Raw genomic sequence first — 16,630 nt, forward strand, 5'->3', positions numbered from 1 at the left:
TTTAGCATTATGTATTGTGGGCATGATATTGTGTTGCCAACTATATACTAATATATTTTTACATAGGTGATAAAAGGCCTGACTTACCTGAGAGAGAAGCATAAAATCATGCATCGGGGTAAGAAAGAAACCTATATGTTACTATACTATCTTGTGGTACAAGGTATTGCTGCTCTCTTTAGATGTCTATCTTCAGCTGACAACTGAAAACCTTTTAAGGCTAGATTCACATGCCGACTGCGGCGGGTCCGTGCACTGATTGGGTGCGCGGGACCTATCGGGATCGAGAGCCGCAGATGCGGCCGGATCGTTGAACAGGTAAAGTATCTTTCTGGCGGCAGCTGTTAATAGGGGCGGCACTTACATAATCTTAGCGGGATGACAATACAAGCGAGTATGTAATTACAATGAAAATGACAGGAGAGGTAACCGCAGCAGATTTAGCTGCGAACTCGCTGCGTGAAATCTGCCGCGCATACATTGTGTGAATCTAGCCTAAGGGTGGGTTCACACGTACAGGATCTGCAGCAGATTTGAGGCTGTATTCATTTATTTCGATCTGCTGCGTACCTGCACCATCAAATCCGCTGCGATACAGTACATGTAAAGCTACCCTAAAGGGGTTGTAACTGAATCGAAAAAAAATTAAACGATCACCCAAGACACAAAATAGTTTTACTACAATTGTTCTCTCAATTATACTGTGGTATTGTCTCTACCTTTAAAGCGTAACTGTCATTTCAGGGTCATTTTTCTGAAAACATTAAATATCAACAGTACAAGCGATTTTAAGAAACTCTGCAATAGGTTTTATGTACTAAAAGAGTTTCCTTCTGGACTGAAAAAAGCAATCTCCCAGCCTCCCCCCTCACATCAGATGAAGCAGGATTTCTGTCTCCATTATGTGGCTATGGAGAGGGGAGGGGCTGTTAGGAGTGACTGAGCACGGAGGATTTCTGCAAAGCACAACACCCTGCAATCTTCTCTCAGTAAGTTCATAGATAAGCACTGACCTTTCTGACACCTGAATTTAGCATTTTAGGTGCCCAGAGAGTCTACAAACAGCTGACCTTCATGTCACCTCTTCCTGCTCCCTCATCTCTCTCGGCCCCTCCCCCCTCCATAAGGATAGAATGGAGAGAGCAGAACCCGTCTTCACTGGCTTCTCTGTAATGAAGACGTGTTTGCCTGATAATGCACAGATAAGAAGTCAGGGGGGGAGGCTGGGAGATTGCTTCTTGAGTACAGAAGGAGGCTTTTTTGGCTGATGAAACCTATTACAGAGTTTCTTAAAATCGCTTATACTACTGATTTCTGCAATTAAAAAAAACATGACAGTTACTCTTTAAGCCCCTCCTGCTCTCCTAGGACAATGCATCATTCTCTCAGGAGGCATGGCTGGTTCTTGACTATGTAGGGCAAGGCATCATGGCACACAGGACACCATCCTTATCCATCAATATACAGATCTGGGCCAAACTGTTAGTATGTAATGCCTAATTATGAGGATAATGGTGCATGACTGTCATTCTCTTGTTGAATCCCTACATACTGGTCAACCCTGAAAAATTGAGACTGTTAAGAGGTCTGCTACTAGAGTGATGCCCACATGAGCAATGGCCACCTCTTTAGAATGCCAGATCCTTGATTCTCCAAATACATGGAAGTCCCAGAAGTGGGACTGTCGTTTGTCAAACATTTATAACTTATGCTTTTAATATGTCAAAATGGCCTCCATTTGGAACACCCCTATTTTTTTAGAAGCTCATTAGAGTTGTGTAGTATGTTAGGTGGTTACTATTACGGCTTTGACCCGATGACCTTCGCAATAAGATTTTATTCAGATTCAAAAATCACCTGTAGATATACAGAAATAATGTGTCCTCATTCAAATGGTTAAAACGCTTTTCAGCTATAGCTTCTCCCTGTCCTTCTCTCATAGCTAGTATGGGGGGGGGGGGGGTTTGCCACAAATTGTTGTGATTTTTACTCATTGTTAATGGCCATGCGGTGGTTAAAACTCTCAATTTCAAGCTATCAACAATCAGTTAAGTCATTGCATCCTCATGTTGCTGTGGTTTCTATCTATCCTGAGATCACTTGGCGTGGGCTGACAACTTCTCAAAATGCTCAAAAAAAATTGTGGTGCCTGATATCGCCTTCAATGAGAAATGTGTACAATATGTAAAGTTATGTGCAATATATGAATAGCCCGAGCTGCACACTAGATCTTTGTCAATGGTACGTCATCTTCTGCATATAGCTGGGGTACTCAGTCATAGGGGAGACGCTTGATGTCTGGCACCTCCCAGGTCATGGAGATTGAGACGCTTGATTCAATATCCATCAAAGCATGGCATACAAATAGATAGTCATACACATCCAAAAATTCCCTATGTGTTTTGACTTGCATACGAATGCCTGTCTGTATGCTATGTCTTTATGGATCCTGAGTAAAGTATCTCCATGTTTTTGAAAGTGCCGGATGTCAAGCTGTTTTTTTTTTTTTTTTTTGTATCTCCAGTTATGTAATAATACTGCAGCAGGGGAAGGTCTGAAAAGCTGGGAAGAGATCCACAGTAGCTGTAGTCACGGCCATACCACTTATTATCCATATCAGATAGGTACATACAGTAAAGTAAGTGTGCCGTTGTGTAATGGTGGAAGCTAAATGGCTGCAGTGAAAAGTAAGAGCCGTCCATCTGCAACCACATTGCATCATGCAGATTAGTTTGGAAACAATATGCAATCTGGACTGTTCCCGTCAGTAGACGGCGGGCAGCGATCAGGCGTATCCGAGCCGGCTAGGTGTACCACATCCAGTGTATGAAATGACAGCAGATCAGATTGATGACTGTATACGGCTCCCACTTTCACCAAGGACAGCGGGAGGCTGTCAGTAGGAAGTCTGAATCTCCATGTAGCAGTAGAGTTAATCCACAAGTGCTGTAATTGCCCCCATGGGAGAAGCTTTTAGAGCATCTGTCTCCTAGTAACTGAAACATATTGTTAGAGGGAGAATACTCTGAATAGCGGGCTGACATAGAGATGCAGCCGAGGCTGGCGGCCCCCCTTACAGCTGTCTGCTCCCTACAGTTCTGACTACGCTACTTATATCACTGCTCTTTTCTACTCTCCCTAATGCTTCTTTTTCTCTCTTGTAGATGTGAAGCCATCTAATATCCTCGTGAACTCCAGAGGAGAAATTAAACTGTGCGACTTTGGCGTCAGCGGACAGCTCATTGACTCTATGGCAAATTCTTTTGTGGGGACAAGATCGTACATGTCTGTGAGTGTCTGTATACCTCTTGGCGTATAAGGTCTTGCCATTATACGTCTACGGACTAGCCTTATTCTCCCTGCGTGCACTGTAGGTTATGGTGTATAGAGTACATGCTGTGTGTTGCATGTTGCGTTATGTCACTTGCCGATTGCCGTGTGTCGTACTGAAATGTGCACTGGATCCAGCTTGTGCACATTGTGTGTCACACAGCAGATGGAGTATTAGAAATGTCCTCCCACACTGTGTGTATGTGTGTGTGTAATAACAGCTCTCCGATACACTTGGGGGTGGGGGTGGGTGTATTCCATTTGCATGATGTCTCCCAGAGACATTCTGATGTATTATAGAAAACAGATTGTTAACACTTTGCTGCAGAAGTCCTCCTGTGAGGTTTGTATGGAACACTTGGCGCGTATACTGTATATAGCAGTGCTGTCGGCATTGCGGTATGGATGGAAAATAATTTTAACTTGCCAGTAATACTCGGACAGGCAAAGAAGTAAAGAAAATCCTGACCAGAATATAGCTGTAGAATAATTTTGCTGCCCCTACTCCCATATTTGTTTTCAAGGGAGAAGGGGATTAGGGTTTTTTTGGGAGTAGATTTTATTGGACTGGTAATCACGTTGGGCGCCACTGGCATAGATCTGCAAGATGTCAGGTATTAAATAGCAGTACTGAAATCTACTCTCTTTGGTGCATAGAGGGTATAGATATTAAAGGGGCTATCCAGCGCTACAAAAACATGGCTATTTTCCTCCAGAGACAGCCCCACTCTTGTCTCCAGTTTGGGTCAGGTTTTGCTGCTCAGTTTCATTGAAGTGAATGGAGCTTAATTGCAAACCGCACCTGAACTGGAGACAAGAGTCGTGTTGTCTCTAAAAGTAAGTGGCCATGTTTTTGTACCACTGGATAACCCCTTTTTAAAGGGGTTTTCCTCACAAGAAATTAGATGTGTACAACATACTTCTAATAAACACCACATTTGTACCCCATTACATATAAATAAAATGGCCTACATCACTGTTCTGGTCTTCTCCCCCATGGATCTGATCACTTCCTGGTTTTCTGCCTGAACTGTGACCCTGCTGTCACTCTCACTAAGACATCCCCTCCATATATATATGCAGTCAGGATCACTTTGTCTGAGCTTTATGGGAAGGTGCTAAACACAGTGGTGGTTGCAGGTTCAGGACATTCATATATTTGCAGAAGGGGTTATCTTCTTGAGACAACCCTTTTAGGACACATGCTATTGTTTGGAGGATTTAGTCTTACTTTCTGTCTGGTCCCCCCCCCCCCCCTTTTCTTGCTAACTGACTGACAGAAGACAATTAGGCAGAGTAAGGTGTAACATTTACTTGAAGGATCTGACTACACACCGGGTTTGTATGTAGTCTTTATCCGAGGAGGCATATATATCTGCATTGGGAGCTGTAGACACAAAATGGTAGAAGATTTCAAAGGAATTGTCCTGCGTTAAACTGAGCACAGGGCTGTTTTTCTATGTGTGGTATTATTGCTCAGTTCCATTGAAATGAATGATGCTGAGCTGTAATATCATGTACAGCCTGAGGATAGGTGTGGTGCTGTTCTTGGAAGAAATTGGCAATATTTTTCTAATCATAGACAGACCCTTTAAAAGATATCGCTTTTATGTGTTGTTTTTTTAAATAGTATGAAATAAGAAATAAAAAATACAAAAGATATTTGTATCCTTTTAAAGTGGTACTCCGGAATGTTTTCTTTCTTTTTCATATCAACTGGTACCAGAAAGTTTTGTATAGATTTGTAAATTACTTCTATGTTAAAAAAAATTCCAGTCTTCCAGCCTTTATCAGCTGCTGTATGTCCTGCAGAAAGTGGTGTATTCTTTCCAGTCTGACACAGTGCTCTCTGCTGCCACCTCAGGAACTGTCCAGAGCAGTTTTCTATGGGGATTTACTACTGCAAAGTTCCTGACATGGACAGAGGTGGCAGCAGAGAGCGCTGTGTCAGACTTCCTACAGGACATACAGCAGCTGATAAGTTCTGGAAGACTGGAGATTTTTAAATAGAAGTAATTTACAAATCTATATAAAACTTTCTGGTACCTGTTGATTGGTCTCAACAGTACCAGTTGTTTTGAAAAAAACTTTTTTTTTTTGCCAGAGTTCTCCTTTAAGGAAAAAAAAAAAGCTTCCAGTCATTTGGATATCACTCTGCAATCTTGTGTTGTGTTTGACACTGTTTGAGTATCTGAATGTGTTCTGTTCTTCTAGCCGGAGCGTCTACAAGGCACACACTACTCTGTGCAGTCTGACATCTGGAGCATGGGTCTCTCACTGGTGGAAATGGCCATTGGGCGGTATCCAATCCCACCTCCTGATGCTAAGGAGTTGGAGCTGATTTTTGGCTGTTCTGTGGAAGGAGACCCTGCATCATCTGATCTGTCCCCTCGTCCCAGACCACCAGGACGTCCCATTAGCTGTAAGTGTTGCTTTTGCTGGTCTCTGCTTTTCCTTCTGTGTTTTACATATCTGCTCAGAACAAATCCATTAAAGGAGAAGTCTGGTGAAAGTCTTAGTTTTGTATTGTCTCCTAAAAGTTATACAAATCACCAATATACACTTATTACGGGAAATGCTTATAAAGTGCTTTTTCCCTGCACTTACTACTGCATCAAGGCTTCACTTCCTGGATAACATGGTGATGTCACTTCCTGGATAACATGGTGATGTCACGCCCCGACTTCAGAGCAGTGCGGGCTGTGGCTGCTGGAGAGGATGATGGCAGGGGGATGCTCAGTGTCCCGCCAGTGCCCTGTGTCCCTCTTTGATCATCCTCTCCAGCAGCCACAGCCCGCACAGCTCTGGGAGTAGAGTCGTGACATCACCATTTAATCCAGTAAGTGACATCACCATTTAATCCAGTAAGTGACATCACCATGTTATCCAGGAAGTGAAGCCTTGACGCAGTAGTAAGTGCAGGGAAAAAGCACTTTATAAGCATTTCCTGTAATAAATGTATATTTGTGATTTGTATAACTTTTAGGGGTGAATATAATTAAATAAAAATTTTCGCTGGACCTTTTTACGTGAATTTGCAATCTTCATTTAGTTTTAATGGTTGCCTCTTCAATTCCATAAGATCACAGAATGGATCTGTGCATAGAAATAAAGGTAACAAACATGTTAAATACCGACGACATCAGCAATCTTGTTTTCCCCAGCAGCAGAGAGGTTGTGTACTGTAGACAGAAACCTGGAGGGGATAGAAATTCTGCTATTTATCACCAGCATAGACATTAGGCAGTACTCGCTACTGGATCTCTGATAGCTTGCATAGATGACTGATGGGGTACATGACACTTTCTCAGCATTATGTAAGCTGTGCACACTGTTAGCTTTAGTATGCCTGGAAGTACTCTAAATACATCAGTAAACACAGAGGAGGTGTAATACAAGAACCAAACACGTATTTCTAAGGCTCACCTGTGTAGTATTATCATCATTGGAACAGAACGCTGATAAATTTCGGATCTGGGGTGGGGAGATACATTACACACCGCACACAAATGGAGCTGAAAAGCTACTGAAAATTGATGAAGTGAATCTGTGCACAAGATGGATGCCGACCTAGGAAATCCTGGAAAACTTGTATACAGCCACAGGTTGTATCCATGTTTTCCTGGCAGCCCTAGGACGGCATCCTTCTTCAGCAGCCGCTGCGAGTCAAATGGCAAGCATTCAGGTTTGGATAACATTAAAGCCGAACATTTTAAGAGGTTCTCATAAAGGGGTTGTCCAGTGAAAATCTTTTTCATTCAAATCAACTGGTGTCAGAAAGTTATATAGATATGTAATTTACTTCTATTAAAAAATCTCAAGTCTTCTCATTCTACTTAGCTGCTGTATGTCCTGCAGGAAATGTTGTTTTATTTTCAGTCTGACACAGTTCTCTCTGTCTCAGCCAGAGATTGTCAGCAGAAAGTGTCCAGAGCAGGAGAGGTTTTCTATAGGAACCCCCCATAGAAAAACCTCTCCTGCTCTGGACAGTTCCTGTCTCGGCCAGAGATGTCAGCAGAGAGCACTGTGTCAGACTGAAAATAAGACATTTCTAGCAGGACCTATAGCAGCTGATAAGTATGGGAAGACTTGAGATTTTTTTTTTTATAGAAATAAATTCGAAATCTTTTTATAACTTTATTACACCAGTTGATTTGAAAGAAAAGGTTTTCGCTGGACAACCTCTTTTAGACTGCAAACACACAGGGTGGATCTGCAGCAGATTTCTCGCTGCAAATTTGCAGCGACATCCACTGCTGATCCCTGCCCTGTAATGTCTATGGGCAGATTGACATTCCGCTGCGAGTATGTAAAGAGACTGCTCCGTTAACCCCCTGCCAGACGGAGCATATACATTACCTGCTTCGCGATCTGGCTTGCTTCAGGGGTTCCCGGCGTGGCAGCACACTGATTAGCTGAGCGGGATGTCTAGCTGGGAACCCCTGGAGCAAGCTGGATCGCGGAGCAGGTAATGTATATGCTCCGTCCGGCAGGGGGTTAACTGGGCGGTCTCTTTACATACTCGCAGTGGGATGTCAATCCTGCTGAGAGCTTGTCTGCCCATAGACATTACAGGGCAGGGATCTGCAGCAGATCTCACTGCGAATTCGCAGCGAGAAATCCGCAGCGGATCTGCCCTGTGTGTTTGCAGCCTAAAACTAATATTGTGCCACTTAGATGCTAGCAGCTTGATAACAATACAGTGGACTCATGTTTTTGTACTACTAAGTCAGCTGTATATTTCTGCGATTAGCCATAAAGCATAATATTCTTGTGCTGTTTGGGGAAAAAAACACTATGAAGGCTGGAAGTGCACAAAGGTTAAATGGGATTTTAATTTTCTGCAACACCATCACTAGTTATTGGGGGGGGGGGGGGGGGGGTCCGGGCTGTCACTGTTTGTGAAAATGAAGAGGGTTCAACACTGGTTTAGAATTAACTCTGTTCCCCCTTCATTCTCATAACCAGATGATGACCCAGAATTGGGACCTTCACTGAAGTGATGCCCTATTCTTAAAATGCACCATCACTTTAAAGTGGATAAGACCCTTTAACACCCAGATCACTATGAGACGTTACAATTATAGAAAAAAATGTAAGAAATACACATGTGCAATGCCTTGACTTGTATTTTGTACTGGCTATACCTGGCGAGATTATCCCGCCTCGGGATTTATAATATTGTTTCTTGTTTTGCAGCCTATGGTCCAGACAGTCGACCTCCCATGGCCATTTTTGAGTTACTGGATTATATAGTGAATGAGGTAAATGTATTTTTAGATCTATGTATATACTGACATGTCCTGTACATAATACTTACCTCCCACTGGAGGTAAGGAGTGGTTAGACCATATTAGATTACTCCTTTGTACAAATGTATGGTCAGGTACTAAAACTCATGGGTTAAAGAGGAAACATACACAGGGCATTCACAAGACCTGTGCTGTAGTACTGCTTACTTTTGTTGCTTGGTGTGGTAGGGACAGCTGCGATGTTGCATTTACAAGTTACCAAGTTAAAAAGGGATTCTAAAGCTGCAGAAAAGCTGCTATCTTGAAACAGATGTCATGTATATCAGGCCTAAGGGCTTATTCCCATGTCCTGTATTTTATGGACATCACTACAGTGCTGCAGAGATTCAAACAGTTTCCCCACTCCCGGCATGATATTAATACATCATGCTGACCAGTGAAACACTCCACTACAGGGCTTCCCCCTTAGTGATGTCCATAAAATACGGGATGTGGGAATAGGCCCTTAGACTTGGATGTGCTTACCCTAAACTTGACTTAAATGGACACTAGTTTCCGTCATTGTCCCTCCATGTGGTAGCCTATGTGTTTCCTAACATTTTAGTAAATCACTCCATTTACCAAAAATTACTCTTTACTTAAGAAAAACGTGATATTGGTCACTAGGCGTCTCCCTTTTCTGCATTCTGTGTCCCTTGCCTGTTGTTAGGAGATATTTGTCTCTAGTAACAGACAAAGCAGGACAAATTACAGTAAGTGGGATGCCCACTGTGCTGTAGTTTAATCTCCACTTTAATAATATGAGACCGCACCGGCACAGCAGGGATCACCTTCTAATGAGGCACCCTGTTTGCTGGCATGCAAAGGGTAAACACTTGCAGATAAATGGAATAGGTAAAAGTCTATGTGGGGTGCTCAGCTAGCGATACATAGTCTTCAACTTCATAACCCCTTAAAATAGAAAAATAGCGGCACTCACTGCGTTGTAGCAATTCCGAAGTTCCTTTGTTGATAAAAATGAAACATCATAACAGCAGGTGAAACACCAGTGAAAAACAATGTGTGTTGCCTGTAGAAGTGCTGGGAGAGCGTGAAACAGCTGTAACTAGCAACACACATTGCTTTTCACTGGCATCTCACCTGCTGTTATGATTTTTCGTTTTTATCAATAAAGGAACTTCAGAATTTCTATAACATGGTGAGTGCCGCTATTTTTCTATTTCAAGTACTTTAATCTTCCCCGCTTTTTAACTTCTCAGTAGGTGCTTGGTGCTTAATGTTAGCCTTTCCTTACTGTAGCTGCTGTTTCTTTCCTTTCTGCAGATATAGCACCTTGCAAACCCAACACATCATTTTCTAGTGCTACCTAGTACTGTACTGTGTAAATCATCAGCCCCAGCACAGTTCTAGCCTGTACAGTTTGCTTGGCATAACAGAGGGGAGTGTGTAAGGTGGATAGAATGAGAAATAGCTGTGCACCATGGAGGGGGGCTCTCCCGGACCTAATAACAGCAACAGAGATGTGCAGTTTTTTTTAAATATATAGTTTAAAATGACATCACAATTACTTCTGTGTGTGTCTGACATAAGGAGATGTTGTTCCTAACAGAAGCTGCGACATGACAGGTAGATATATTTGAGTTATTGTGTGGATTGACAGCCTTTTGGTGAACATTTCAGGAAGAGTATTCCCATCTTCAACATTTATGGCGTGTCCACAAGATATGCCAAAAATGTGTGATAGATGCGGATCCCACCTCCGGGACCTGCCCCTGTCTAGATAACAAGGAATCTTTTGGCTTTCACCAGTCGGAGAAGGTCAGGAAGCGAAACACCGGTTTCATGCAGTATTAATGCGACTTGGGAGCTGCATTAATAGCATCGCCCTGCGAGTTAATGCTGCTTACACGACTTCTAATACCCTATACAAGTTACATAAACTGTGTATAACGGCCTATTTGGCTGTTTACAGTTTCCTGTAGTCACTACAAGCAGGCTGGAGGAAATACAAAGGTAAGTAGTATTCCCACCGCAATGTTGTAATCTCCATATTTTACCAATACGCCTGCTTTGCTCAAGTTCTGCGGCAGATTACTTTCTTCTTGTCATCTTACATGTGATTTATCTCTGTGTAACGCCTTGTCCTTATTCTTCCCACTTACAGCCACCTCCCAAGCTGCCCAGTGGAGTGTTTGGTGCTGAATTCCAGGACTTTGTGAATAAATGGTGGGTTCTTAACATGGTTATCACGCAGGGAAACTTACACATGACTAATGTGTGTACAGCTATGTGAATTTTTACACCAGTCTCAAGATTTCAGCTCAAGATGCATACACGTTTGCATGGGACATTCTACAGTGAACTAGACATGTTCTTAAAGGGGTAGTGCGGCGCTAAGAAATTATTCACAAAATAACACACATTACAAAGTTATACAACTTTGTTATGTATGTGAATGGCCCCCTTCCCGTGTTCCCCGCCCCCCGCCCGTGTACTCAGTAGTGTAGTGCAGTATACATACCTGATCCGTGTCGATCGACCCCTTCTGTAATCTTGTCAAAGACGTCATCTTCGGGAGGCCGGCCGACCCGCTCATGCCGCCCCCCCCCCCCCCCTCTGCCGCGTCATAACTTTGCTCAGCCGCGAATGGCTGAGCACAGTTATGCTCAGCCAATCACTGCTATTGCACTACACTTCCGGGTACACGGGCAGGGGCGGGGAACACTGGAAGGGGGCCATTCACATACATAACATACATTACAAAGTTGTATAACTTTGTAATGTGTGTTATTTTGTGAATAATTTCTTAGCGCCGCACTACCCCTTTTAAAGCATACTTTAAAGCGATATTGTGCTTTTCATATATTGCTGCCAATGGACAAAAATAACAGACTATTCTTACCTTTCTGTATGTCCCCGGTGTGGAATGCTTGGGTCACTGGCTGAGCGATCCCTCCTACATTTTCGAGATGGACTCGTCTGGGGGTGACAGCCCGCTCAGCCAATCACTAGCCGCAGTACTGACCTGTCTCCTGCAGTGGGAAAGGACAGACAACCATTAGCTACTGAATGACAGCAATGTCAAGAAGCAGCCAGGCAATGTTGGGTTAAAGGGGTTATCCAATGCTACAAAAACATGGCCACTTTTGCCCCACTCTTGTCTCCAGATTGGGTGGGGTTTGAAACTCAGCTCTATTGAAGTAAATGGAGCTTAACTGCAAACCAAACCTGAACTGGAGACAAAAGTGGGGCAAAAGTGGCCATGTTTTTGTAGCACTGGATAACCCCTTTAATCCATGATTGGTACTGATGAGTGAACTTGCCGGTCCCAAATGCCCAGTGATTGACTCCCAGTGGCTAGAGAAGTTGGATGCAGCCTTAGGGAGTCCTAGAAAACAGCCATAGGCCATATCCATGTTTTCCTGGCAGCCCTAGGGCTGCATTCAACTTCTCCACTGGGAGTCAAATGCCGAGTTCCCTCATCACTAATGGTTTTGAGTACTTTTGGCATGTGTTAGGCGCTTTTTATAGTGCATACTAAAATGACATATGACATATCTCAGTATAGTTATGCAATGGTATATGTTTAGTGTATATCACAACAGGAAAGACAAACAGATTTCAGTCTCCCATAAGATGCTTGGTATCTGGTGACAGGCAAGGCAGTCATCAAATCTCAGCCAGAATATAACACTGAACCAGAAGGCATTACCTGCCCCTACACAAAACTAATTTTAAGGGGTTTTAACACAAAGATAAATAGCAGAAAAAAAACTGTTACTTTAAATTAAATTATATATACTTTAGATATAAAAACACTTCAGAATGTACTGTATGAAAGATACATACACTTCCTAATTCTGTATATGTGTTCATTCGTTTGCGCTATTGTTCATGGCTGCGACCATTTAGGTGCATCAATTGAGATGGTCGAGCATGCTCAGTTATGCTGCATATTTTTTGTTATTATTTATGGGGTATGCAAGCAAGGGCGATTGGAAAGTGTGAGCTCTTTTGCATGGCAACATCAGGGGTCAGAGTTCAGAGAGGAGACTGGGAAGTAGTCAGATTCATGGAGGAGGAAAATAGGGATGTAGGTCATGTTACCTGGAAAAACACATTTTTGACTCATTTACATGTATACAGTATGTACATGTCTGGTTTGATCATCTTCCCAACTGCTTTATTTAAAAACCCCTTAAAGAGGATGTACCATCAGGTACGTCCTCTTTAATATGACCCATGGATAGAACGGCGCTGTCACAGGGAAGCCAGTACCGCGGTCCGTTTTTTGAACCATGGCCTGGTTCCTGTGTATGGCGCCGTTCTATCCACTGGTACTGGGCCGAAGCTGAAGCACTGGGGGAGGGCCGGCCCTCCTCCTGTGCTTCAGCCCCAGCCCGGTACCCGTGGATAAAACATTGCTGTACATGGGAAACGCGGCACCGGCTTTCCTGATATGGCGCCGTTCTATCCGTGGGTCATATTAAAGAGGATGTACCTGATGGTACATCCTCTTTAAGGTTTGAATAGGAGTAGGAGTTCCCTATAAGTGAGCCTCCCAGGGGTTCCCCCTATGGTAATATGGTTGGGAATTTTCTAAAAACTACAAAAGGAGAAATGTACGCTATAATGTCTCGCGTACATTAACGTAACAAAACCTGTACCTCCCCTCCTCCCGACCCCAAACAAAAAAATATATATTAGAATGGTAATGTCTTATCTTGTGAATAGCCTTGTAACAGTAAATTTCATTTTTATTCTTCCAGCTTGGTGAAGAATCCAGCAGAGAGAGCCGACCTCAAGCAGCTTATGGTAATGACTTCCTCTTTTAGCAAATGTCAAGATTGTGATCTATGAAATGCAGAAGAATTTCTTGGGCACTTGCCCGAACGTCATGGGCGTAAGAACCCATCAATGTTTCCATCTGTCACTGACACGCGTCTTCCTTTTGCCCTTCAGGTTCACAGCTTCATTAAGACGTCAGAACAAGAAGAGGTGGACTTTGCTGGTTGGCTGTGTTCTACTATGGGCCTGAAACAGCCCAGCACCCCCACTCATGCAGCCGGTGTGTGAGGAGAGGAGACGAGAAGCTGGTCCAGGCAGAGAGCTACCGCCAACATATCCCGCTTCTGCCATCTTGCAGGGATCTCTGCAGAACGTGCCAAAAATAAACGGTTTATATTCATTCTCCACACCCCTTCAATCAGAGGAGGGTGTTGGTCAAGAATAGCTGTATCCCAGTGTCTCCCGTGGGCTTAACTTGCAGTAAGATCCTAGCTTCTATCCCATGATGCTTTGTGGTACACATGACGCTTTCAGTCCATAACAAGAGGATTCCTCTAGTCTTTAAGGAGGGGAATAAGCTGTCCATTTCAGTTTCCTAACATAGGGTTCAATGGCTCAGTCACATGTAGGACCAACCTCAGCCGACGTCTGTAATAATTATCTTATTGTCGTCTTTCTGTAAGCCATTGAGCTAAAGCAGCTTGAACAGGTAAAGATACAAATGTCTATTTTGTACCAGTTATTTAGATATATTTCTCTAAAATAATAAATATTTTTCTTCCCATTACTGTTAGTGACAGCTAAGATTGGTCCCATATGAGACTGCTACAATACAGCCCACACTGCCAGTCTGCTTCCTGGAGCTGTCTGGAGATCTGAGCCATGCGGCTAGCTGTCCGCAATAAAACCAGCGTCCTAAGCCATAACCCAGAGCCTGCCACCTTCTAGGAATCTGCCTTTTTGCAAATAACTCTTCTCTGCCGGAGCGGTAAACTATCTACTGCACTAAATCTCTTGGTACAAACCACTTTGTTTTAGTACATTTTAATAGAATCAGTAATAATATTGCATTTGAGATTTTCTTATCGACCACAGAAATCATTAGCAGCGGAGACAATTTTATTACAGGCACATGGAGCTTTAGAGCCGAGCAATGGCAAATCTCTAGCGTTTAAAGGATAGTACCCCTGCATGTTGCTCCGGTAGAGGAGGGGATGTGTATCCAGCAGTCGTCCTGCCGCCTCCTGCCTGTGCCTCTTCACCTGCCCTGAATTTTCATATTTATTTTCTATTTGAATGTGATGTGATGTGATCGCTCAGAATCTTTTGCTGTGTCAGGCTTCTAATCCTCATTGTTATCCTGTACCGAGTGTATGTAAGCCGCTAAATACGGCGGGCACTCCGAGGTGATGAAGGGGAGGCCGATGCCAGCCGGCCACTGGTTCCATGAGAAGCCTTCAGTCCTTATAACCTGTACCTCTTGAATACTCAGATGTATTATCTTTGACTACAATAAACCTATGACAAAGACTTGTCTGATCTGGACTGAATATTGTAACATAGGCAACTATTCTGTCACATTATATGTTTGAAGGGGCCCTGTAACCATAATTCATAGGGGTGGTCCATGGTTCCTTCTTCCTTCCCCCTTTTGGCTTTAATTGAAATTTATAAAAACTAGTGAAATGGAAAAATGGCCCCTCACAAATGCACAACTGGAGTGATGTCATGTTCTTCCTTCTGGTTGCCACAATAAATGCTATTGAAGATATTTTATTCTTGGTTCCACATAGAATTAATAGACTCACCTTTTTATATACTGGGCCCTTACATATTTAAATTATAGATTTCAATTTTTAATGCCGTTTTTGAACATTGACATTCACTGAATAGCCTTTATTAGGGTCCATTTACACAGAAAGATCATCTGACAGATAATCTGCCAAAGATTTGAAGCCAAAGCCAGGAATTGATTTGAAGAGGGGAAATCTCAGACCATAAACAGAGATGACGTCATAAAGGAAAGCCTGAGATTTCTCCTCTTTTCAAATCCATTCCTGGCTTTGGCTTCAAATCTCTGGCAGATAATCTTTTTGTGTAAATGGACCCTTAGAGACCCCCATCCAGTAGTGCATTGGACTTTCTTTGGTCTTTAGAACTGCAACAATTCTCCCTTAGATGCTTTATGAGAGCAAAGGGGTTGTTGGGGAGTGCAGAAGATAGCTGCTACCCAGAGCTCCGTCCTCCCGAGACGCGTGGAGTGGGTCTAAGTCCCGATTATCACATACAGGCAGTGATCAGAACTTAGACCTTCCCCTCCATGTCTTGTAAAGTATACTTCCAAGATGTGGAATGTCGGTAAATGTGCGCCGAGGAGCAGAAGGCTTGCCAAGGAAGCAAGAGAAACTTATTCAAGACTATATGACCTATGTAGGTTGATACACTGCCCTGCTGAAAGTGTCTTTTTGCCACAGGAAAACAGCTGAAGGGATAAATTTGTCAGCCACAATGCTTATACTCCCTACTGAACAAATGTCCATCCACAGGTATCAGGGGGCCTAGGGTGTTCCAAGAAATCATTTCCCACCACATTACAGCACCAGCCTGAACTGCAGACCCCTGACATGAAGGACTTGTAGATTCATACGGCTTGTACCAAATTTTAACCATTCCTTCAGCATGGCGCAATGGAAATCTGGATTCATCAGAAAGGCCGAGCTTACACTGCTCAGTGATCCAATGTTTGTGCTATTTTGCCTTTCTGTTTCCCTTAGCAATGACCTCTGAACTGGTTGTCTGCTGTTATAGCCCATCTGTGCTGAGGAATGATAAATTGGTGGAGGAGCAGTGTTGTATCTGGCTGTACCACCTGTTCATCAGAATGATTCTTGACTAGAGATGAGCGAACCTTGAGCATGCTAGAGTCCATCCGAACCCGAACTTTCGGCATTTGATTAGCTGTGGCTGCTGAACTTGGATAAAGCCCTAAGGCTATGTGGAAATCATGGATATAGTAATTGGCTGTATCCATGTTTTCCAGACAACCTTAGAGCTTTATCCAAGTTCAGCAGCCGCCGCTAATCAAATACCGAACGTTCGGGTTCGGATCGACTCGAACCCGGTTCGCTCATCTCTATTCTTGACATCAATCACCGACTCTACGTTTACACAGAGATTTATTTTACAGATTTTGGAAGCCAAAGCCAGGAATGGATTTGAAAACAGGAGAAATCTCAGTCTTTCCTTTATGACCTGATCCC

The 16,630-nt window shown here is 43.2% G+C and overlaps 1 protein-coding gene across 2 annotated transcripts in view; it reads left to right on the forward strand.

The window, feature by feature from the left end:
• MAP2K1 (mitogen-activated protein kinase kinase 1) overlaps window positions 1-14,900 on the forward strand; it is a 39,499-nt gene extending 24,599 nt beyond the window's left edge. For both annotated transcript variants that reach the window (XM_069985901.1, XM_069985911.1), the window contains 7 exons: window positions 67-118; window positions 3,165-3,289; window positions 5,545-5,752; window positions 8,530-8,594; window positions 10,747-10,808; window positions 13,352-13,397; window positions 13,545-14,900. In XM_069985901.1, the coding sequence (XP_069842002.1) occupies window positions 67-118; window positions 3,165-3,289; window positions 5,545-5,752; window positions 8,530-8,594; window positions 10,747-10,808; window positions 13,352-13,397; window positions 13,545-13,658 (672 nt within the window). In that variant the 3' untranslated portion in view covers window positions 13,659-14,900. The remainder of the gene's footprint in view (window positions 1-66; window positions 119-3,164; window positions 3,290-5,544; window positions 5,753-8,529; window positions 8,595-10,746; window positions 10,809-13,351; window positions 13,398-13,544) is intronic.
• Window positions 14,901-16,630: the final 1,730 nt, after the last annotated feature.

The sequence above is a fragment of the Dendropsophus ebraccatus genome, chromosome 1 (assembly GCF_027789765.1).
Source record: "Dendropsophus ebraccatus isolate aDenEbr1 chromosome 1, aDenEbr1.pat, whole genome shotgun sequence".
Lineage (NCBI taxonomy): Eukaryota > Metazoa > Chordata > Amphibia > Anura > Hylidae > Dendropsophus > Dendropsophus ebraccatus.